Source organism: Parasteatoda tepidariorum, chromosome X1 (assembly GCF_043381705.1).
Source record: "Parasteatoda tepidariorum isolate YZ-2023 chromosome X1, CAS_Ptep_4.0, whole genome shotgun sequence".
Lineage (NCBI taxonomy): Eukaryota > Metazoa > Arthropoda > Arachnida > Araneae > Theridiidae > Parasteatoda > Parasteatoda tepidariorum.
In genome coordinates, this window is record NC_092214.1 from 41,046,530 (window position 1) to 41,072,360 (window position 25,831).

At 26.4% G+C, this 25,831-nt stretch overlaps 1 protein-coding gene across 1 annotated transcript in view; it reads right to left on the bottom strand.

The window, feature by feature from the left end:
* LOC107439185 (tolloid-like protein 2) overlaps positions 1 to 25,831 on the bottom strand; it is a 100,809-nt gene that overhangs the window by 39,201 nt on the left and 35,777 nt on the right. Inside the window, exon 2 of the mRNA XM_071187656.1 lies at positions 15,823 to 15,910. Coding sequence (XP_071043757.1) covers positions 15,823 to 15,882 — 60 coding nt within the window. The 5' untranslated portion in view covers positions 15,883 to 15,910. The remainder of the gene's footprint in view (positions 1 to 15,822; positions 15,911 to 25,831) is intronic.

Below are 25,831 nucleotides of genomic sequence, written 5' to 3' on the forward strand. Positions count from 1 at the left end.
TTTATCTATTTTAGTTCTAAAATGAATTATAAATTATTAACTATAATCCATCTTTTTTTCGTTTACAAATGCGATATTATCATTTGTGTTTCCTAGTTTTTTTTATTAACTGTCTATAAAATTATGTTTTTCTTTAATTTTGTTGCTTTTCATCAAATATAACTCGTATCGGATCATTTAAACTAAATAAAAAGTTTTTTTGAGAGGAAAGAATTCCTTAACATTTTGAGGTAGAAAGCACATTTTTTATTTAATGCAATTTGCATGATACTTTTAAATATAATCATATATACATACTTTTAAATATAATCGCCATCTAGAAAAATTTGTCATCAATAATATAGTAATTAATTTTGCCACACTCTTAGTTAAGACAAAGCATTTGACAGTAAATTCTTTTTTCTCCTGGTTTCTAAAATAAATAAGTTAAATCTTTAATCTTACCATCTTACCTTTATTGCTTTCTAAATTTCTTAGAGCAAATTCTTGCAACATATTCCATATGATAAATTGAGTATCAAATTTATTGCTTTATATTGCCTTAAAAAATTCCAGATAAAATTACGGAAAAAGTATTGGAACCCTGGGTGTATCATCCTTAAAATCCATTTTTACCTTAAATTTTACAGTAACGTTTATTCTATTAAAGTGATTCAGTAATTTTTTAGTAAATATTACTATAAAAGTATGGATAAATCAGATTTTATTCTGTAAAACTTAGAGTAGAAATGAATTTTACAGAAAAATGAATTTTTAATCATAAATTTTTAATGAATTTTTAACTGTTGTCGTATAAAATTACGGTACATCAGATGATTATTCTGCAAAACTTCAGAGTAAAATTGAATTTTACGCAAAAAGTATCGCCACCCTCAGCGCCAGTACTTTTTTTACCGTAATTTGATCCGGAATATTATACAGTGTATAAAGCATAAATCGTAAGAAGTAAATTAAAATAAGCTTAAGTGTGTTATAAACTGTGTAATGCCACAAAACTAGAAGCAAAATATTATTACAAAATTTTGATATTTGATTCTAGCTTCCATAAGTAAATTAATTGTGAGGAAAAATATTTATTATTACAAATTTATCTTAGAATTAATTGTGACCGAATTAAAAGGTTCCATAAAAAATTATGATAAATATATTGAATTTTGAATGTACATAATATGTATAACGTGTTAAGAAAAGAACAGAACACCTTCAATAACTTTTGATCTAGCAAAGCGGATTAATATCTTCTTTTTAAGATGCAATGGCTTCAAATGCTTTACCTAATATGTATATAGTGTAACCTATTTATTTCTGCAGACGATGGTTTTAGTTCCAAAAGCAGACGCAAAAACAATTTCTAAGAATAAATATAAAATAAAAATTACCATAATTTATTTATAATTTTTCAGATTTTAATTCAATATAGATCGATATTATTTGAAATATGAGATATAAAAAATTAATATGAAAGCAAACTTTGTAATTTTAGATTTCAAAATTTGAAGGAAATCGGTCAATAGCATTTGAATATTCAAATTTCAAACAAGCTGCATTTTTAAATTTTCAATTCGCAGGAACTATTTTAGGTTTTATCTTTTAAAAATATATCTGTTAAAGTAACATAATTTTTTTTTTACTTTACATATCAACATTTGTTTGATTATTGCTAAAATAAATGATAAGAAATAATAATTATAAAAATTTCTTTTTTTTAAGAAATTGGATCATTTTTGGATAGATGCATTTTATGATTGCACTCAAAAATCGTTTCCTTCGCTAATACATGTCAGAAAGTTCTCGAAAAAGTGGTTAAATAACAATCAATTTAATTGTCTTTAAAGTCACCACTTTTTACGACATGTGTTCACATTTATTTACTAACTTAATATTATCTGCCTCAATAATTTAGAAAATTTAAGCTTAATAATATAAATCGGCTGATCAAATTAAAAGTCTTTTAGTTATTCCGTTTTTTTATTTTATGCATTGCAGATAATTTCTATGTAATTATACTGATTGGGTTAAGTCTAGTCAGCTTGCACCACAAATCCTCACCAATTTTCATTCGGATTAAGATTCGATGGTTTAGGGAAGCCTAGAATTGAATTTAATTATCTCTGGAGAATCGCTTGCTAATATAATTTGTTATCAAACCGTTGTGATATTCTGAAATTCAGCTAAAGTTTTAATCTTCACGTATCTAGGGGAATAGAATTATTAATGAATCAGAAATGCATTTATCTTTAAATACTATAGGATGAAGAATTTAGTAAGTTTCATTAAAAATATTTGTTATCTAATATTTATTAGAATGCTTTAAAACTTTTCTTTTCTTTGTCAAAATGGATAACTATTGATTCCATAATAAATCCAAATAATTGTTTCGGTATGGCAACATTGGAGAAACACCATAGCAAAAATGTCGAGAAAAGTTCAGAGCGTTTTAACACTTTGAAGCGTAGCCTTTAGTATGGCATGCTTTTAGTGTTTAAAGATTGAAATAGCTTAAAAATCTTTCTATACAACGGATTGATCACAAAATAGTAGAAAAAATTTTAATAAAATTTACCTACCCCACTTTTTACTGCATTATTTCACATTTAGGCTAATTATCTTTATTCATATTCTATTTTTTACTGTTTTTTGAAAAAATTGTTTTTACATATATTTGAATTTTTTTTTGTCAGGCTGATTCAACACAGCAGCATTGTTTGGATAATTTTTCTATTGTTGTTTTATTAAAATGTTTTTAAATAAAAGAATTTTAAGAAAAAAATATTTTATTTTCTTAATAACGTCAAAGTTCGTCGACCTTAAATTTTCTTATAAGAAAAGAATCGCAATTTTAATTTATTTTTTCTTAATACGGTGTTTATGTAGATTGACATAATTAAAACGAAGGGAAAATTGCTGGTTTTAATATTGTGTGCACTGCAGTGTTTTTTTAATAGAAAACTATTCAAATAAAATTATTTGGAACAGATCTGGTTGATATTTTTCAAAACGAAGTATTTTTTCAATATAAAAACACAGGAAACAATCAAGTGTCGCCAACTCTGGTTGCAGAATTTTTCAATAATTTGTTTTCAATGGTTTTAAATATTTCACACTTTAAGAAATTTTCGTGAAATTCTAAAAGTTGACCATTAATTTATACGGTCTACTCCCTACTGTGAGAAAAAAGCCTATTGTCAGTAGATATTACGAACTTCAACAAAATTAGAAGAATTTAATTAAATTAAATTAAAGCACACCGTTAAATTAAAGCACTAGCTGCAGCTTCCTTCTTCCGGAAAGAAGTCTTCCGAATGTAAAAATATAGTTCTTGATAAATTATTTTCATGATGAGTAGCTGCCATTGGTTGTAAGCTATTAAACCTCTATCCGGAAAAGTTCAACATATCAGCATAAAAAAGACACTGGGACTGGTAGAAATAATACCAGAACCTGAATAAACTTACTACCAGTTTATAATTATGTATGAGACAATACTGGAAATTTCGGAACATGGTATGGCACAATAGCGGACATTTTGATACAGGTTGACAAACATACTGAAAATTTTGAAACTTGTTGGGAAAAAAGCTATATATCTCTTTCGGCGAACAAATAAGCTAATTTTAAATTCCTCGCTATTTATGAAGTTTTGAAGGTAATTTTATTCATTAAGATCTTCGACGTTTTTATTTTTTTCTTGACTTTATTTAGTCAACCACAATTTTTCAACCACAATGTGTGTATTCGTTTTTCTTAATTTTTCACAAGGATTTTAAACATATATATTAAGAACGGTGTGTTATGTACATGCAAACACGCGTGTGTCGATATTAATAAAGATACATAAGATTAATAATCTTTGACATTATTGTAATTATTTTATAACTTTGAAGCATCAAAAAATTGAAAGTGAAATTTTTACAAATTTTGATTATTTGAAATTCTGCTTAAAATAATTTACTTAAATAAGTCTGTATTGTAGCAAATTTTAGCTTAAATACATTTTTATTAATTTTTTTTCACCTTTGCTTTAACAAAAATTGCTTTTATGCAAATTTATGATAAAAAAATGTTAATTGAAATTATAATTTTTTTTATTCGAATTCATTTTAAACTAAATCTCCTTCATATTCAAGACTGAACTTAACATTTTGTTCCATCGAAGCAAATTACTTTTATTATAAGTTTGGTTTTTAAAAAATTTTTTAGGTGGTCAAAAAAATTAGTGGTTGGAACCAGAAAAAATCAGCGGTTGGAACTAGAATTTGAATCGACTTGCTATCGCTGGGAATCGAACATGGGTTGACTTATTGAAAGGCGAGCGCTTTATCTTCTGAACCACAGTGAAAGTAATGTTATAAATTCTTTTTAAATAATTTCTGATATAATAAAATTATACTTTATTGGATTCATATGTAGTTTAAAATATTTAAATTATGTCTTAATATGTACTTTTGTAAATTATACTGTATAATATTCTAAATTTTAATGAAAATCGTTCAAATACTTTTTGATTCTGCAATAAAGTGTTTTATTTGCTTAAAATTATTGGTTTCTTTCAACAATTAGAAGAAACTAACTGAAGGAAAGTTGACTTCGGAACTAAGTGCAAAAAATATATTGAGAATATGTAGCGTGATTAGAAGCAATAGAGATAATTAGAATTCTGAAAGTGCAGACCAGTTCATATTACGTGTAGATTAGTGTGAAATCAGATTAGTTCGCTAGAGATTTTTTTATCTTCTTCATTAAGACTTTCACAAATTCAGTAGTTTATAAGGTAGGATTTTTTTTACATAAGTGAATTACTTAAGAAGAAACTGCACTGGTACTCTGCAATGTAAGTATAGTAATATTTTACACAACCATTTATTAATTCGAAATAAATGTATTAAAATTTAAAAAATTTTTTATAGAAAAAGTATTTCAATTTTTATTTAATAGTGAATATTAGTTGTAGTTCTACTAACATAGATAAGAAAATAAAACGCAGATAAAAAAATTTAAAAACATAATACTTCAGTTTTGTTAACTTAAGTTTTTTCCATAAAATAAACATTAAAAATTTATTGTTTATTACTTTAAAATTAAATATTTTTTAAAAGATGATTCAAAACTGTTTCATTTTAAACCAGGAAATTAAAGTTATGTTTTAATTCTTTGTTAACTAATGTTTTTAAAGTAAACATATTTTATTTGTTACAAAAATTTAACAGATCTCTTTTTATTGCTCGTCTTCCTAAAATTAAATCGATAACTGAATAGATTTTATTTTAATTTTATAATGGAAAATTGATTAATATATGTATAGTATAAATTTTAAATGTAATGGTGTTTTAATAAGCGCACCAAGTGAAATAATAATTTTATAACATATAAACTAAAGTTTTAAGAGTAAAAAAATAAATTCTCTAATGGATATCATTTGCTGTTAGTATTGATGAAATAAAGACATTTATAGGATATAATTGTTATTTAACGACTCTATAAATTCGCAAAAGACGTTATAGACTCCACACGTCAAATCTGATTATTATGGCAATAAGGCTTTTATTAAGGTGCCATTTTCGAGCATTATGTTTCTGATTTTTTTTTAATAATTTCTTTCATCAGGAACATGGTGGCTGTTTGATACACAACAATTACAGAAGCGACCTAATTTATAGAATAAAGGATGAAACTTTGGATTTCCCAATTTTAAATTCCTTCAAACGACAGTGTAGAATCAGCCGTCCACGTTGAGAAATTGAATAACAGTAATGACAACAAAATTAACAGAAAGATTAAAGCCAGAATTCAACAAGAGTTTTCCAATCAAAGAGGAAACCCTCAATAAGATAGAATTCCTTGCCATTATTCTAAAAAATGATGAAATACACTACCCTACAGTAATGAAAGAGAAACTTTCAGTTTTTGACATTTTCTTAAATTGCTCAAGATATACTTAAAAGATTATTTTGTAATTTTAGGGGTGTTTAGTTCATGCTATTTTTCATACTTAGCTATAAAGCCTAAAGCTTTCAGAGGTTTGAGGGACCGACAACGAAATATAGCAAGTATTTAACAATAACGAAAGAAAGCAAGTATTTTTGAACACCCTATACGAGAAAATCAGACAGTAAGCTTGTAACTTCTATCGATTACTTTGGTTGCTAATTGCAAAACATGCATAAAATTTCATAAACCTAACTGAAATATTTATTCAGGGGCTTGTACTTTTTACAGTAATTTAATCTGTAATTTTTTTTAACATTCTACTGCACCATTATCATTTTGTGTCTCGGTACCTATTATGGTACTTGTTATGGTTCCCAGACGATATTCTATAATTTTTCACTACAATAGTTTTGTATTATAAGCTGTATTGTACTTTATTGCTATTTGTTTGTTTTTAGAATTCTTACAAATCGGCACTTTACTATAATATCCTTTTTCAAATTAGATTAACCTATACAATAACAATCACCACTGTATAACGATACCAAAATGATGCACAAAAACTACTTTTCTTAACGTAATCTAGCATTTATGAAATTATTATGTTTCAAAATGGAAGTGGAACAAGCATGTCATTTGACAATATGCCTTAATAATTCTATATTCTATAGTACGAGTAATTTTCTAAAGCATTCTGTAATCATAGTTTATGCCATTTAACTATATACTTAATCCTGCATGAGATTTCCTCCTAAGTTTATTATTTTATGAATTTATTCTAAGAATTGTTTGGGTACTGTTCTCTGACAAATAAACTGCCTGTTATAACGCAGAAAAAGTGCTATTTCACACTACGTCAGATTAATAATTTTATGTTTTTTGGAATAGGAAGTCTTAGCTTTCTACATTTATAGTTTGTGTCATTTAACTCTTAACTTAATCCTGCAAGAAATTTTCTCTAAAGATTAATAACTTTTAAAATTTATATTTAGAATTGTTACAGAAATTATTGTTTTCTTACAAAGAAATTGCCATCTCCTAACGTTGAAAAAAATATTTTCCTTCAAGTAACAAAAAGAAGAAAAAGAAGTCAAAATTAAAAATGAAATTCACGTTTTCCTTATGGAGGTAAAATAGAAACTGATACATATGTTTGGAAAAAAAAGAGGAAATGGAAACTGATATATGCACCGTAAGGTTCAAAAAATTGAACTTCTTACACAACCTACATGACAACCTGCGTCTAACAATAAAATGTTTATTCAGCAAGTTTGTGACAACTTCATTTACAGAAAAACATTTTTTTTCCACGCTTCAAATAAAAATTATAAAAGAAATATCCAATATCTCTTCCAGATTTTACAAAAATGTTTTTGAGTATTTTCGAAAAAATCTTGAAATGATACTTTTATTCATTCTTTTTGCTATGTATGAAAAAAAGGAAAACATTTTTTCCCTTTCTGATAACATCTTTGCCAGAATACGCTGCATTAAAAAAATTAGTTTGCAACATCTGCATAGCCTCAGTTTATTTCCTAAAAATATTCAGGCAATATTTACCATAAATACATATTGTTCTGTAAATTTGAAGTGCCACATTATGCGAAAACCTCAAAATGTTTCAAAAATATTCTCTCTTCTTCGATTTTCTCACGATACTTGACATTCTGCAGGGATAAAAAAGGAAAAATGCTTTTATAAAAGAGTCGGTGAGAAATTTGTTTCTACCAGAGAAATAGTTTGAAGTAGAGCAAGCCGTAGAATAACATCACGCAAACGCCATTACTTTTAATGGGAATTTCTGTGAATTGTGCTTTTCTTAACTATCGATTGAGTTCCAAGTCTATTTCTTGAACCATCCATAAATATCATTAAACGGTCCAATTTTTATTTTATGATTCAGTGAGCGATTATTTGAGGCACTTGGCAACTTACATTTTTTATTTATTCTTAGCAATTTTTATGTCTTTTACACGCTAATTGTAAGGTTTAAATAGTTAATAGTAAATTTCTCAACTTAATCCAATAGTAACTTTTTTTAATTCTAAATCAGACTACTTAATTTTTGATTTTCAAAAAATGAAGAGCCATTCAATTTTATTAATGTTTATGTTTTGCTGCTGCTATTACAGGGCTTCATTTTTTTAAAAATACTTTCTGTACGTGCAACTATATAAAATTAAGATAAAAGTAATGGGTTATGCTTTAGTATCAAATATTGAAACTGCATTAAACTTAAATAGAATAGCATTATTCTAAAACAAATTTCTAAGAGAAAAATTTTTTAAAGTTTTAATTTTAACCTTCGAATCAGCAAAATTAAAACTAGTTTTATTTTCCATAAAATAGTTATATATTTTTTAAAATATTTTTTAAACAATTAACAAAATATTTATTTAGATTGAAAAATTCTTAGATTATTTTTACTCTAACCGGAGTAAGGTGCGTGTTAAATCTGTTGTACCTGAAAGCATTTTTGTTGGCTGTGGAGTGGAAGCTTGTAGCAAAGTGTACCAGATCAGGTACTGTCCACGTCGTCTGACTGAGGTCTAAATTACGTGGCTCTATTTTGATGGCCGCTAAGGAATAGTTTCCTAAAAAATGGAGCTAAGTACTAGACCATCGATGGGTGACGTGTATTTATTTTGATAATAGATTGACCATGGTCGGGTGAAGTGATATGTATTTATTTTGAAATACTATCAGAAACTTGAAAAGAATCAAAAATGCGAAATGAAAAGAATTTTTTTACCATATGGACATCTTAAAATTTGTTAATTAGAAATAGAATCCTTCTGTTTGTAGTTTGAATTTTGGAGAAAAAAATTAATAACTAATTAGTCAACTGTTATTTTCTCATAATTAAGGCAGTTGATAAGGTAATTTTGAAATATGTTTTTAATAATAAGAAGCCATACTTTTATGCTTTTTACACACTCTAAGAAAATTTAAGCTTCTTCCAATCGATCAATAAAAAAATACGAAAAGGAATTTTGCTAATCTATTATTTTTTAATATGTAATTATCTATAATTAAGGTTTCAAATTATTGCTTCTAATAGGTGAAGTATAAACAATAATAACAAACAATATTATTTTAACCTGTAAAAAATCACATTTTTTTTTCCTTACTTGGCCTAAAAACTTTTTACGAGATAAAAAGTTTAAGCGACGACAAACCTAGCATTTAGAATAATACTAAATTTTTATACCTATTCAATTTGTATTTTTTGTGATATTGGGCAATGTAAATGTTTGGTAATATGAATAAGCTTCTTTAGGACCTTTTTTTCTGAATAATTTACTTTAATAACAAAAAAGTAACATAAGAAGTAGTTACGTCAATGTGCATTAAATTTTTAAGATTTTTGGGTAACAAATGTTCTCTAAAACTGTTTAGTTTGTAAGTGAATCTGTAGATTTCATACCAAATAAAAATTCATAAATTTATAAATCTCATTATCTTTGTGAAAGTTAATAGAAAAGCTTTTGCGAACATAATCGTGAATATGTAAAGCTCTTCTCTGGAAATATTTGATAACATAGAGGTGGATAACATTGTCGGTAAATTTTTACTTAAAATATTTTTAAAACTTATTTTATGACATAAGGGTCTTTGAAATTAAGGTAAATAAATATAAATTCATAAACTATATTTGTAAGAAAAAATAGATCCTGAAATGGAAACTTCAGTATTAATATACAGGGTGTTAAATTTTTACACGTTAAGTGGATAGGAATTGAATCTATGGAGTCTGTGGGTATTAAAAAAGCATCTTTATGGTAAATTCTATTTAGAATCAACTTAGTAAAACTTTAAAAACTTTCTCTATGAAGCACGAATCTGGTCTATTCGAGAACTCAAAAACTTTTCTGTCAAAATTACCATTTCTTTTTCTTTTTCTTCTTAAGAAAATAATCGATCATCAAATTCCTTACAAAGTACTGTAGGATGTGTTTTTTTCTTCGTGTATTTGAATTTTTATGAGTTCTAAATGAGTTCTATTCTCCACGCTTCAATGAGTTTTATTCTCTACTCTTAAAAAACACTTTAAAAAATCTTAATAAACAAGGTACCATACTATTTTTTATCTGAGCTCAAAAATTTGCTCCTGTTTTCAAAAGTTTTGAATTGATTTTGACCAGAATTATGAAAGTCTATTTAAAAAGTAGCCCTGAATTCTGAAGGATAAGCTTTACTGTAAAATTCATGAGAGAAACTTACCCGAATTTGCATATTATGTGAAAAAAAATACATTCTGTTTCAGAAAGGGAATACCACGAATATGTTGCTAAAGAAGGAAGAGTGAGCTCGATTATTTCAATCATGCTCATTTACAACAGCATAGCTCTATTTCTCATACGAATATAACCTTTTTTAGTATAATGTTATAGGTTTGTTTATTATAAAATATTTAAGTAAAGACTTACTAAACAATATTATTTTAAGTATTTCATGTGAAATTTGTTTTGTTAAAGATGTGTAATATAAATACTCTCTAGACTATTACAATATGTTTTTCATATATTACGAATCTACTTTCTGTTAGTGATTTTGCTCTTTCTTCACTGCAAAAATTCCGAATAAAATTATGGTAAAAAGTTCTGGCACCGTAACTGCAGAATCAATAAAACCGAATTTACTGTAAAATTTCATATTATAACTTTTACAGTAACATTTATTTCATTGCAGTGATTCAGTGGTTTTACAGTAAATATAACTGTAAAAATTATGGTAAATCAAGTATTTTCGTACCATAAAATTTTACGGTAAAAAATAGTGGTACACGGAATGCTAACACATATTTTTTACCGTAATTTCCACCGTAATTGTTTACTGTGTAGTAAAACGTTTTGAATAAATAGATATTTGAAATGATTTCTTTTTAAAATTAAACTTCAATAAAATTTTCAACTTCACAGCTTCTTTCCTTTTAGATTAGAATAAATTAATATCTTTTAGCTAGTAAGCATATATTTTTTATAACTACATGAAATTATTATTAGAGACATATGTACTTTAAAGCTATACCATGCAAAATATTTTCATTGATCCCAGTAAATTATCGAAATGAAATTACTCAATTAAATTACTGATGTCGGTGAAATTGAAGTTTAAGTTCATTCTTCATTGAAAAGTTTCGTTTCTGACATCACCTCTTTATGAAATAAGTCCTTTTTTATAAGCTAAATGTTAGAAAAGGAGTTAAGACTCATTCCGAATCGCTTATTTTTGGAGGACTTTAGAATAGCAAAATGATAGTTCAATTTACTTCTATCATTTGAATTACATGTCCTAATGGAGCGAAAATGACATCTTAAATAAATGTGCGATTACTTCGAAATTGCCTTCAAATTGATAGCTCACTGGATATCTAATTTAATGAATTAGTTCACTATGAAGACGTATAAGTGAGGTATAGGCACTGTAGACCCATTTAAATTGCATATTAGCATTTAGTCTTACTATTTTGGTACCGACTGCTTCAGTTACTGAGTTATTCAGTATATTGAGTATTATCTATTCAAAGCTATCTGTAACTATTCTTTAAAGAGTTAAGAAATTTAAAATGCTTGTTAATAAAAGAAACTGAAAGTGTTAACGGGAAAAATATAATTATAAAAATCTCTACTATGGTAAGTATGGCTATATATTTCTACAATTTAATAAAATGAAGTTCATATAACAACTGTAGGTAAACTTGTCATACTGAGCATTATCGTTTAAAATTGTAATAAAATTTCTAATGTTGTGTTGATTTAACTTTGAATTTAGGGAACATTGTTATGAGAAAAAAAGTATGATCGAAACTATCAGAATATGGGAAAAGCTTCCGTGTTTCCGGCTCTATTGGAACACCAGAAAGCAGGGTAATTTTTACCGAAGCGTTTTGTGAATGAATTTGGTAAAATTGACAATAAAATATGGTTTTATAACACACGATAAAATTTGGTAAATGTTGCAAAATTTGTTACTTTTATTATGATGCCTTAGAGCATAGAAACAATTTATTCGGTAAAATTTACTTTTCAGTTTTGTATTTTTTACTAAATGTGTGGTAAGTAGCACTATTTTGAAAATCAGAATTTCCAGTAAACAGTTACTACATTACCATAATTGCCATTACCATACGAATTTTTTTTCTCAGCGTGCTTAAAAGGAAAGTACTCCAAGTGTCACTTATGACTCATGCTGAATGTAGTATATAGATAGGTTTTAAGGCTAGGTAATAATATACGGACATTCTTTAGTCTGTTTCGAACTAGTTACTAAGTTTTAGGTGCTTTATATTTTCTCAAAATATTTTTTCGTCATATATTACGTTAACTATTAAAGTCAGAATTTGAAGAGTAGTAATGGTTGTGAGAGGCTGCGTTTATCAATGTAAGTAATGCTTCTAAATTGTAAGCTTTTTACAATTCTTTTTATGAAAAAATTATCACAGAAATTACTTTAGTGCGTTACTTTTTATTTCAAAAAATAAAAAATTGCTCGTATTTTAAAGTTGGAGAAACAGTTTTCTTTTTCAGCAAATGATTTCAGAAGCATTTTATGATCGTTTTCTGACCTCATACACTTGTAATAATTGTGATTTGAAAAAACTATGAATAAATAAGGTGTTACCATCATGGGTTATTCAATGTATTATTTACTTGACAAATTACATTTTAATTAATAAAAACAAAATACATCTATTGTTCCGACGGAATACATAATATTTTTGCGTTGATTACTTGTTTTCTTAATTTTTTAAGAAACAGTTATATTTAATGAACATTTATAACTTGTTAGACAAAAACTTGATAATTCATTTCACATTTTTTCGTCAAAACTTAAGCTTTTAATGATTTTTATTTTCCAAACCAAACTAGAATTTGCTTTAATTTTTGTCACGTCCTGACTCTTAACCTATGAGTCTCTTTGTAAATAAAAAGTCAGCTCCATTTGCAAAAGACACTTCCTTGTTAGTAGGAAAAAGTAAGAATTGATCTACCAAATATATGTAAAAAGAATAAGTAAGAAATTGAAATTCGTTTTTACACTTCATTGGGTGCACCTGGGAGTTTTTGATGGATTTATCGAGCACGTTGAATTTAGGAGATAACACAGATAATGTATAACAATAATACCAAAAAAAAAAAAAAAAAANAAAAAAAAAAAAAAAAAAAAAAAAAAAAAAAAAAAAAAAAAAAAAAAAAAAAATCACACTCTAAAAAATGAATATTTTTTAGTTCTACCAACCATTTCTTATATTTTCTAGAATTTGTTTTTACCACACAATTCATAAAATTTAAGAAAACTATCGATTTTTTTAAGATAAAAATTTTTTTTAATTTTTTTTTTCATTGTTTAAAGATCATACGTGCGCAATGATGTGCAAGGGTGATATTTTATAGCTTTAATAGTAACGAAGCGGTATATGTATATATCAGATCATCGTATATATATTTTGCAGGTAATAATGATGTCAACTTTACTTGCTTATTATTTGATATTGGCTTAATATTTTAAAATTCTGTTTTTTAATCGGAAAGTTAAACAACCCGACTGTTTAAGAAAATCATTACAAGTTCTAAACACATGAAAGATGTTGCTTTCAAAATTAATTTTGTAGTAAATGTAACGGTTAAAAATTGTCATTATTATGAAGTATGAATTCTTATGTGGGAAATTATGGCATCGTAGTAATATTATTGTTTTCGGCTTTAGTTCTACTTCACAGCAGAAGCAACAAATTAGTTCCCTAAATTATATCCAGGTAACTTTAATCTTATAAATGAGCCACATAGTCACCCAGGTGAGGCTCTTAAGGTCAACGTTCAGTCTGATCCATCTCAGATTATAACAGCAGAAATAGATTGCTACAAAATAGATGAAATGATGTAAAGCCTAGAGAAAGACAGCCGAAATTGGTCAATAGGTTTACTCTTGCATTTCGCCGGACAACGCTAGACAACACACTGCACTAATGACAGTGGCGAAACTACGGGAATTGGAGCTTTATCATCCTCCTCCATACATACCAGACCTAGCCCCACTTAGTACCTCTTGTTTCTTAATTTGGAAAATTTTTCTTACGAAAACAATTTAATTTAGACAAGATTGAAAAACTTGTTTTCTGGAAGTCTAATAAATTCGGTTCGTCAAGTCTTTATGCCGGAACAACCTACCTGCTACTTAAATAACAAGAACTTAACGACAATATGATTGTGCATACTTTAATGAATTAAATATTTCCTTATATTTGTAAGTTATCTATCAACGATTTCTTTTTTTAAACAACACTATTATACTTTAAAATAAATACCTATATTTGTGTGTTAGAAATCATGAAAACTTTAAATTTACTTATAGTTTACTTTGATATTTTCTATATTTTGATATTTTTACTTTCATATTTTTACTTTGATATTTTCTATATTTTGATATTTTTACTTTCATATTTTTACTTTAATACTTACTTTTTACTTTGATACTTGAACTTTAATGCATAATTTTAGCCTCAATATTTTAACTTTAATACTTATTGTTTTACTTTAATATTTCATTTACTTATTTGTATTTTACATTTATCATAAAATGTCTAACCTTATCGACAGTAAAACCTATTTTTTTGTTTATGCAATAAGAATAGAAGCATATATTGAATGAGATATCAAATACTTTTGCTAAGATTAAAAAAAGAAAATAGAAAGTTTCATATTATCCTCAATTAATGGCCTATCATATTTCAGCTTAACATAAACATAAATGCCGTTTTCACTAAAAGAACACAGAAGTGCTTTTCCACAAACAATGATAAAATAATGTAGTTTGCTCTGCACATTTTTTTCTTAACCATACAAGATGAGAATATATTCGATATTGAGATTTCACGTCTAGGCGAGGAAAATTATATTCATATATACTTTACCTTAATATTTTCTTTACTTTGATATTTTTACTGTAATATTTTTAACTTAATACTCGCTTTTTGCCTTAATATTTTCTGCATGATATTTTATCAGGAAATATCTAACAAAATCGGAAGTAAAACTTATTTTCTTGTTTATGTAGGAAGAATATCGATATATGTTGAATAAGTTATCAAAAAACTTTTGCTAAGAGAAAATAGAAAGTTTCATATTATCCTCAATTAATGGCCCATCATATTTCAGCTTATCATAAACGTAAATGCCACTTTACTAAAAGAACACAAAAGTGCTTTACCACATACAATGATAAAATGATGTGGTTTGCTCAGCATATTTTTCTCTTAGCCCTGTAAGTCAAGAATATGTTCGGTATTGAGATTCCCCGTCTAGACTGGGAGATTAAAAAAGAAAAATCTGAAGCATGCACAAATTTATAAGTAATGACATCATAATAAGTTTTTGTTTCTTTAAATTCATGGCGAAAATGATGCAATTCACATTCATAATAAAATATGATAGAATATTCTAAAAAAATAAAAAATAAAAAGTCAACTGTTACACGAATAGTATTACGTTGTTAGAAATTTTAGAGAATGTTGAACCCTAATTTGCTGAATCCTTAAGATGGTATTTGGTTTAATCATATTACCGTACTTCTTAAACTTAATCACGTAGTACTATGAGTCAACTTGTACAAAAACATGTTCCAATTTAATACTTTATTAAGCATAGCATGAAGAAAATTCGCACATTATTAGGGTTTGCAGGGTATCGATATTATGGTTTAAGGTTGATCCAATATTTGAGAGCACATCAAAAAAATAAAGTATATTTTTATGATTAGATTAGTTAAGAACTAAATATCAAAATTTTTCTCGTAAAACTTTTTATATTATTTAATTGACCACGTATTAAAAAAGAAAATGTCATGCATATTTAAAAATAAATATTTTATTTCAAGTATTTAAAATTTTCTTACCTTCTGTGCAAACAAAAAAGATGTTTTTTTAAAGTTGGATTCAAGGCATTTGAATTTCATATACAATTCCAGTCATCAGGGAATTTTTCTGCAAGCAAAAATACTTTATTTATATATTGTGTCTGTTAAATGGTTTGTATTTTTTTCACAAGGAAAATTTAACACAGGCTCATTTTCACATTCATATACTTTTTTCTGAATATTTCAAATATTTTTGTAACATTCTTTTTATTTGTTAACTGTGATGGATTTATTTTAAATAGTGTAATATTTTAAACTCCTTTTTTGATTTTAAGCTGTGCTGTTTTAAGTTAATAGAACAACTTTATACCCCAATCGCCTAATATTACAATATTTAAATATTAACTGCATTTTAAGTATTAAAATTTTTAAAATTTTTTTTTTAAATGAAGTTTTGATTATGGCAGTACTTAGATCACATGTTATAGTCTAAAATTTACTTCGAAAGGTTTCTTTTTCATTTCAAATTTTATTTAAATTTCCTAGTGTCATGACATTGTAGGCGTTACATATTTAAAAGCTTTTTAATTTTATTTATTTTAATGATTTATTTTTAATCCTTTGATTGCTTCCTCAATAAAAATTTCCATTGAATATTCTTATTAAAGAAATAACTGAACTAATGAAAATCAAAATAATGAAAATCAAATTGAAGCGGTCGATGTTAATAGGAGATACATTTTTAGGAGAATAATATTTTGTTGGTATTGGAATATCAATCACCGATTATCAAATACCGAGTAATTTTCCGGACTGTCTAAACAGGGGAATCTAACAATTGGAGAGCAATTAAAATAATCTTTCCACAATTGACACAGTTTTTTTGGTTTTGATTTAAAGTGCAGATTTTTTGCATACCCTCTTTTGACATTAACCGCTTCAATTCTATACGTAGATATTCCATCATTAACTTACCAACACATTAACATAAATATTTAATACATAAATATTTGAGACAAGCTTTTAAAAATTCGTAATATCCTTAAAGATTTATCTTCAGCCAAATAAATTGAAATTTTAAATTTTTTTTAATAGTAATTATACTGTTTTTAGTAAGTCTAATTAATTTAATAAAAATTAATTGGATCCATGTATTTTCGACTACTGTTTTTCTGTGATCCATAAACTTCAAAACCCAAGAAATAGTGAAAATTTTCAATAGACATTTCACGATTAAAGATTTCTCCATTAACAAGAATCATCATTATACGCGGAGAAAAAAAAATTCGGGTAAGATTGTCGTACTCTATGGTAATGACATTTCTGGCAAAAAACATACAAGCATACAAATCATAATTCTGGATAATAAAATCAAATATACGGTATTTAAACCATCCATTTGTTAATTTTCCGATCATATGGTAATGGTTTACACAAAATTCTGGTTTTCAAAATTACAGTACTTATAACTACATTTTTAGTAAGAAATACAAAACTGAAAAGTAAATTTAACAGAATAAATGATTTTTATACCATTCTCAAAAATATCATCAAAAATTACAGAATTTCACCACATTTACTTAATTTGATCCAACATTATAAAATCCTATTTTATTATTTTTTTAAACAAAAATCATTACCAAAGAGCTTTGGTAAAAACTACCGAGTTTGCGGTTTTTCCATAGAGACAGAAAGACGGTAGATTTCATTTTCCGGTAGCCTTAACTACATATTTTTTTTCAGTGTAGAAGCATACATAGTGAAAATTTCAGATTCATATTATTTACGTAATATTATTTATTACGTTATATTATTTATTATATAACTATCCAACTAGCAAAATCTGAAGTTATTTAAGTAACGTGTTGATTAAGACCGATTTCACTGTTGCAAATAAGTACTTTTACATTCTAGTAAAATAATGTTATCAGCTGAAATTAAAATATTAGATTGATAAAAAAGTGTATAGTGACTCGGAACCAGTGACTCTATACCAAGTTTAAGAAAAACCTTTTAGAAAGGGCCTCTGCTACACTGTTAGAAATTTCTCAAAAAGATGGCTAAACAACAATTTGTTTTACCATATTCAAACAAGACAATCGAATAACCATAAATAGATTTTTAATTTAGACTGCTAGTTGTGAGAAAAACTATTTATTAATTACCTTTACCTAATATGGTTAAACAACGCCAAATATATCCACCTAATAAAGGAACTTAGTTCTTCGCAGATGGGTACATAGCTGAGAGGGCTAATCTGTCAATTTCTCAACCGACAGAACGTGGGTTTGAGTCCCAGCATTGACGCTACAATATTTCTTCAATTCCCTTTTCCATAGAGAGGACCCTGCACTCCTCAATTTGTGACCCTAGGCTATTGGAAAACGGTACTCTCATTGACGCGTAGATGCACCATAAAACTGCAGAACTAACTCCAATATCCAGTTAAATTTCATTTTTACGGTTTTGAAACCATGCTAGGTGTAAATGGTTTAAAAAAATCCGTTTAGTTTTGTGTTTATTAGTTTTTAACTATACTAGCTGCAAATGGTTTCAAAATCGTAAGGTAAAAAAATTTTCTTTACCGTAAACTTTATGGTTAATTGGATGGACAGACTAGTTAGTTAATTGGATGGACAACCAGTTACTTTACCATAATTTTAGAATGAAAATTCTAAGATTGTTACCTTAATCTACTGTTTAAATATTCTCATCGCTAGTAGTTTAATCAAACGACTAAAAATTAAGAATTAAATATAAGAAAATGAATACAGTTTTTTAAAAAAAAGCAGACTTTTATTTTAAAATATTTTTATATGTTGGTTGACATAAGCTATTTACATTTCTTTGGTTAATAAACAGGTTATTAATGGAAATTGTAATTTTACAGTTACTTTTCTGTTATTTACTGTTAATTTATCGGAAAGAGAAGCAACTAAACAAATTTTTCTCCGATTGGTTTCGTACCTGATAAAACTTGCATTATAACATCCAAATCAAATCAGATATTTTTTTTCCCGATAGTAGAAAATAGATTATGGATTCAACGTCATTTAAATATTCTGGTGCACTTCTTTCATCGCATTTTCAATTCAAAAGAAACTTTTCCAATGGCCTAAATTTTTTGTTACAAAACAAAACAAAGAGGAAAGAAAAAAAAAACTATACAAAATACTTTATATTAAAATACAAAAATCTAGGAGCAGCAACATTTTAGTCCTGAAAACCCTTTTCTAACAATCGAAATGCTAAACAAAAATTAAAACAAAACATAGCATATTAGATTACATTAAATGATTGCAAGAAGAAATGTTATAAACATTTAGGTAGCAAACAAACAAACATTTAGGTAACAAAGGTAGCAATTTCATGTGATGCATCGGGAAATGTAGAAAATGAGCCACAGTATAAATATGTCATATTGTATAAATATGACATGCATCATAACAAATGTTTTTTTAATCATACGTATAAAAAATATGCGCTCTATTAATAATGAATAACAACAATAATAAATAACAACATAAAAGCACAGTCAACACTTTGAAAATACTCCCATCTGCACGCAAGCTTTATTCATCTTCTCAAGACAGGTGAGTAATAAATTAACTATTAAATTTACCTATTTACTTAATTGATTTCTGAAAAAAGATCTATTTGTATTTTAATTACTAATTTGCTTAAATGCTATTAAAATGCAACATATAAGAGTAACTGTTTCACCCTACAGATGAAATACAGTAGTTTTTAAAATAAAAGTTAAGCTATGAAGAAAGTTATTTTTTGATGTCAGTATTATCAATTTAACAATACTTTAAAATAGAACCAGCTAATACAGAAGAGAGGTAATGTGAGATCGAGATTTTAATACATCAGCTTCTTAGTTTAGAAAGTAATTATGTAAAAAAAGAGCTTTATGCAAACGATGGATACGACAGGTAACTTTCTTGTCTGTAATAGCTGAGGATTAAAAATTCTCGTCGGAGTTGTAATAGCGTTTAGTTAATTAAGTTTTACAAAATGTTCAATAAATCCAGGTATTTTGTTTTTTACCTTTAGTTGAAACAACGTAAAAAGCTGTTCTTGATATTGTTTACGGTGTTTTTTAGGTTCCCACCCAAAAATTTAATAAATGTTTAAAGAAATTTCGTAGTAAATAAACTAAAAGAAGCTGAATAGAGTAGAACACACTTAAAAATAAATTAATTTTAAGAATTAAAAAAAAAAATTTTTTTTCTGAAAAAAGCTTTTTTTTTTAAATTGATTGATAAGCTAAAGACTCTTTGACCCATCCTTTCAATGTTTTAAAAATAATATTTAAAGAAATAGTTACTCCGAAAGATATATTGATATTATTGTTAACAGTAGACTTTGTCTAATTAAAATATAAAATATAGGGACTGAATAAAAGTTTCAAAAGCTTATCCTTCTTTTATGAAGTCATGATTTCATTTCAATTGTTTTATTTAAGTTTGTTGCGGAATTGCAAATCTGTGAAGCAAAAATTCTTTTATCTTTTTTTAAACGATTTACTTGCTAAAAATTATCGAGAAGATACATTTTTCAAATAGATTACAGCAGCCGTCCGTTAAAATAACTAAAAAACAAGATAACAATTACTAAAACACAAAATAATTTAGAAAAGGGCTTAAAAATATTTGCAAAGTTGACAAAAATTGTTGAATTCCTTTGTAAAAGCGAGAGAAAGTGAAATATTTTCTACGATATAAAAATTATGTAATGTGATTATACTTAAAATCATAGTGGAGTACAGAATAAATTCCATATGGGACAGAAAGAATTATGCTAAAGAAACAGCTAAGGATAGTTTGCATTTCATTTAATTTTTTTAATTTCCCATAAAGTCAGAAATACGGTAAATGTTACCATTTTATGATAGTTTTGATCATACTTTTTTTTTTCAGCAAAATAAATATCCTTAAATTAAGACTATAGCTACTATTTATTTAAGAATATTCAGTTATGAATTATGATTATGAACTATGATTTTTCAGATGATTAACCACTTTGTTGGGTATGAAATATTATTAAAATAAATATTAATACTCATGCTTAAAATTACTTATTATTTATAATTTGAAATGTCATTTTAGATTTCAAAAAATAAACTTTAATGGATTAATTTCAGATTTTGAGAATTATTAAAAAATTAATTCTTCAAAGTTATTAAATTCAAATTATTCAAACAATTTAGAAATCTTTAAAAATCATAAAAGGTCACCTCTGTTCTAATAGTCTTATAGAAATGTGTAAATATAGAGATGTTATAGAAATATGTAAAAATGCATTAATTTAAAGAATACTAAGTATTTAAACAAATGGCTTGCTCTTTATCAAAGGTACTGTAAAACTGAAATGTTTTTGATAAGAAACGTTCACATTGTTAAAAAATAATTTAATAATTTGTTTATTGTTTAAGACGAAAAAAGAATTTATTCTTAAAATGGCCTCAGGTCGAAAAATGCATTATTTTCTAAAAAAAAGACTATTATATAACTATTTGTTCTAGAACATTTGATTATACTAGAAAAATCCGAATACTGCTCGACCTTCAATCAAATTCTGAAATATATTCATTTCATAATTTTATAATTTTGATTAATGTACGGAATACTAAAACGCGCAATATTAACACATTCAAATTAAAAGAAAGATCCAAATTATGAAGTGGTCTTTAATTTTAGCCACAAATTTGAAATTTGATAATTTTGTCATAACTGTCTTAAACAATATTAAGCTGCTTTAACTACCGGGGTTAAAAAATTCGAAAGATCCTGACTATTTGGGAAATATTTTCCAGATTCTGGATTCCCTCACACTTTGAGGGTCAAGAATCCTTCGAAAAAAAGGCATTTTTATTCATAGGAAGAACATTTTTGAGTTTGATTTCATAATTTAAAACATTGCTAGCATAAATTAAGTAGTATATTTCAGATTGGCCCTCAAGTTATTGAGGTTGAGTATTTTTTTGTAAAAATCTAATCAATAGATTTTCAGGATGCTCACTTTTATTATTGAGCACTATTCATATATTTTATACTATTGCACATAAGAAATTTTATGCGGAAGTATGCATTTTGATGGAAAATTAATCATTATCTCTTCATTAGCACTGTCAAGAAACCTGAAAACCAATAACTATGTCTTAGTAGCTTTTTTACTATTTTCCAAACTAATTGCATTTTGGGTCATTGCATTTGTTAAAAAATAGCTTGCAAATTAATAACTTAATTGCTTTGATCATTCGATCAAATGTGTTAATAATTGCATATTTAGTTTCACTTGACATTCATAAGTGTGTATCTACCGTGCATACGAGTGCATACATATGTAACATATGTACTCATGGTGGGGTCCTGCCGATTTAACTCATATAAATTGTGTACGTTGGCATGCTTCTCGAAAATACGCACCATTTCTTTCCAAGTAATATTTTAGGAATGCTACATAAATAATCCTTTTATTTTATTTATTTCAAATAAATTCACTAAGTATGGTCAAAACTAACGAAATATTGAGAAATTTACTGCGTTTCTGGCTCTATGGGAACACCAAAAGGCACAGTTATTTTTACCAAAACACTTTGGTAACGATGTTTCGGTAAAATGAGCAATAAAATATGGTTTTTATTACCATGCTGTTTGGTAGTAAATGTGGTAAAATATAGTAATTTCAAACATAAGTCGGTAACTTTAACATTTCTAGTATAGTTCGGAATGACGCAAAAATGTTCAAATTGATAACTTATATTTGATTTAGTAAACACTTGCTAACTCTTCGTTTATCGGCAGTTAATTTATTTTACGAAAGATATAAGTTAACATCTACCAACCTTTAGAATTGTAAAAAATATTCATTCGTAAATGTACAAATACCTAGACAAGGCTAAACTATATCTGTAGCTAAACTATTATGAATCAGAGTTGCCTCGCCAACCTAAAATGGAAGAGCAGAGGTAGCGGTTTTGAATCAAACTGCGACCTTGGATGCGTCTATTTATTGATATTTAATTATTTGTATTTAATTATTTATTTATATTTATTTATATTTATTTATATTCATTTATATTTATTTATATTTATTTATATTTATTTATATTTATTTATATTTATTTATTTATATTTATTTATTTATATTTATTTATTTATATTTATTTAGTGCTACGGACACATACGCAGGCTTGTGTGCTCATTACAAAATTCGGTTTGTATGCCCTTGTTAATTTGAAATACTGATAGCATAAGACAGAAAAAGACATCACAGATATACATCCGGATCAAGGTAGGATTCGAATCCGTTACTTCCACGTTATAATTGATGCATCTTTGTATTGCATTTCTCTAATTTGAGCAATCTACTAAGTAATTTGCCTTGGGTTTACAAACAATGTTTTGTAATGAGCACACAAGCTGTCAAATAAATGTATTTAAATAAAAAATAAATTTGTTTTACAGATATAATGGAGACTCGTGTATTCATTTTAAAAAATGCATTGTAAACTCTTACCAATTTGAAGAACAGATAGCACAAAAATTATTAAAAACAGCACAAAGATACTGAACCAGCAACATTTCAGAACGTTCAGAGGAAGGATATAACACCCTGCTTCAATAAAGGCACTAATAATATATGGTTGTATTATATATATGGTCAGTATTGCAGTTCCGCTAACCGCTCTGACGTATAGATGTAATGTTTTCGAATCCCGCTATAACGCTTGCTGTATATTCTATGTGTCTTTCCCAAAATTGTCTTATGTGTTTTTCAAATTGATACGAGTCTTTAAACCGTCCTTTATATTTGGTTCTAGAAGTGTCTCTTGCAGTTTTTATGACATCCTTCTTTAAAATAAATAAGAAATAAATCTTGAAAAAATTTACAAAGAAACTCAGATCTATGTGAGATTTAAAATCCCACTAAATTCACTAAAGAAATATAAAACGGTCACCATAAATTGATATATCTAAGCTGAAAATAGTTTAATAAATCTTTAAAATAGTTTAAATAAGCATTTGAAGCCATCATTCATGTCCTTTTTTCCCCTGTTATAATTGAGAAATTATTTTCGAATAAGAAATAATTAACAGTTACTTTACTCCTATTAACCATTTAAATAAATCACCCTTTTAAATTAGTTATAGAAGTTTAAACAGATAATTTCTCTTCTGTTTTGTGTACAATGCGTTATGTTTTCATCAGTTATAGTGTTAATAATGTTAATTACCTATGAACTAAAAGTTTCATAGTTGCTTAAGTTTACAAAAGAGTTTTATAAAAGTTAATCATTGAAGTCTTAGATTTAAGAATATATATTTATGGTAAGGCATGTGAAAATTTGGAAATCTTTAAATGCGTTTGTTATGGTTTATCCGTTAGCTTTGAAACTTATTAAATGTCACATTATATTATATAATGTCACATATTCATTCCTACTTTGTTCGCCACAAAAAAAACATATTTTTAATACTTTCGTGGTATGTGTAACAAAATTCGATTTCATTTTTTGTGGAAAGATATTTTTTTGATGTTGATGGATCGTTTACAGAATGTTTTCGACCATTTTATTTATGAGCATTCGTTTTTTTTATTAAATTTGGCTTTTCAACAGGTCTGCGTGACTTTATGATATATTATTGGTAGAACTCCATATGTCGTTATAAAAAAGTTTATGTTTTTGGAGCTTTAGCGATGGTAGGTAATCTTTAGTCAAATTATTTTAGAAATGTTTTAATACTTTTCATATTACCTTTAGTGCGAAAGCGATTGTTAACGAAATCTATATTTTTTAGATCATGTTTTGATAATGGAGATGAAGTTCGTAATAAAAAAATGTTTGAGTTTAATCTATGATCATAATAATGCTAGTAAAGAGTTTAAACTTTTATTAAACTAAACAGGTTTTTTATTCGTTTAATAATTCCTCTATGACACTGCAGTATACTATCTGAACAAAGTTTAAAATAAGGAAAAGAAAATATTTGAAATAAAGTTTGGAACTGCGAAAAAGAATTTTTCTCGGATGTTCGTGTTAGTTTTGGGATAGTTAGAGACACTTTTTTGAAAGGTGACACCTTTTAAAATCAAACTCTTCCTTAGTATTGTTTCCAGATGCGTACTTCAAAAGTGTATAGAATTTTCACTGGATAACACTACTCTACACAGGAACATTTAGTAGCCTAAAAGTAAATTTTGGTGTTTTTTTCATAAAAAAGCGATTTAAAAATGTAGGTCTACATATTGCCTAACAATCATTCATATACTTTAAACATATTAAGCGAAATAGTCTTTTTCAGGAGCATCACAATTTAAATTCTGAAAAATAAATAACTGTAACAATATTTATTTTTTAAAAGGCTTTTTACAAAAAAATGCCTTTTAGAATTTTTCCTGAAAAGCTGAAGAAAGCTATACAATAGAAGATTTCGCTATGACAAGAATGCTTTGTTAAATAATAAAAACAACTGAGCTCCATCAAAATTCCAAACAACTATCAAAATGAGAATTTTAGAATTTTTTATAAGACTTAAAAATATATATGACATTTGTAATGGTTCTATTGTTGCGCTAAGGAATGTTCTTTGCATTATTTAAAATTATTTTTAAATATCATAAAGGAATTCGTTAAAGCCATTATTCATAATATAAATTTCAATTCCCTCTTTTTTAGATCGAACTCTCTGTAAATTCAAATATTGATAGAAACTTAATTGTAATGTTTTTTAAGTTTTAATATTTTATATTACATTCCTCTAAATAAACTTTAAGCTTGTGTTATCTAGATAATTTTAATTTCGTTGGAATGTATATCATACTTTAAACTTTTTCCATCATAAACAAAGCAAAAGTAAAAAAAAAGTTGGCAAAACGACTCATTTTACAAAAACAATTTTTTAAACTTCGGAATTCAGCAAATATTTAAAGTAGTTTCATAAAGATTAAAGAAATAAAACTCAAATATTAGTTTTGCTTAAAAATAGTTTTTTCTTACTATTATATAAAGCTTACTTTGTTTGAAAAAGTTTCACCA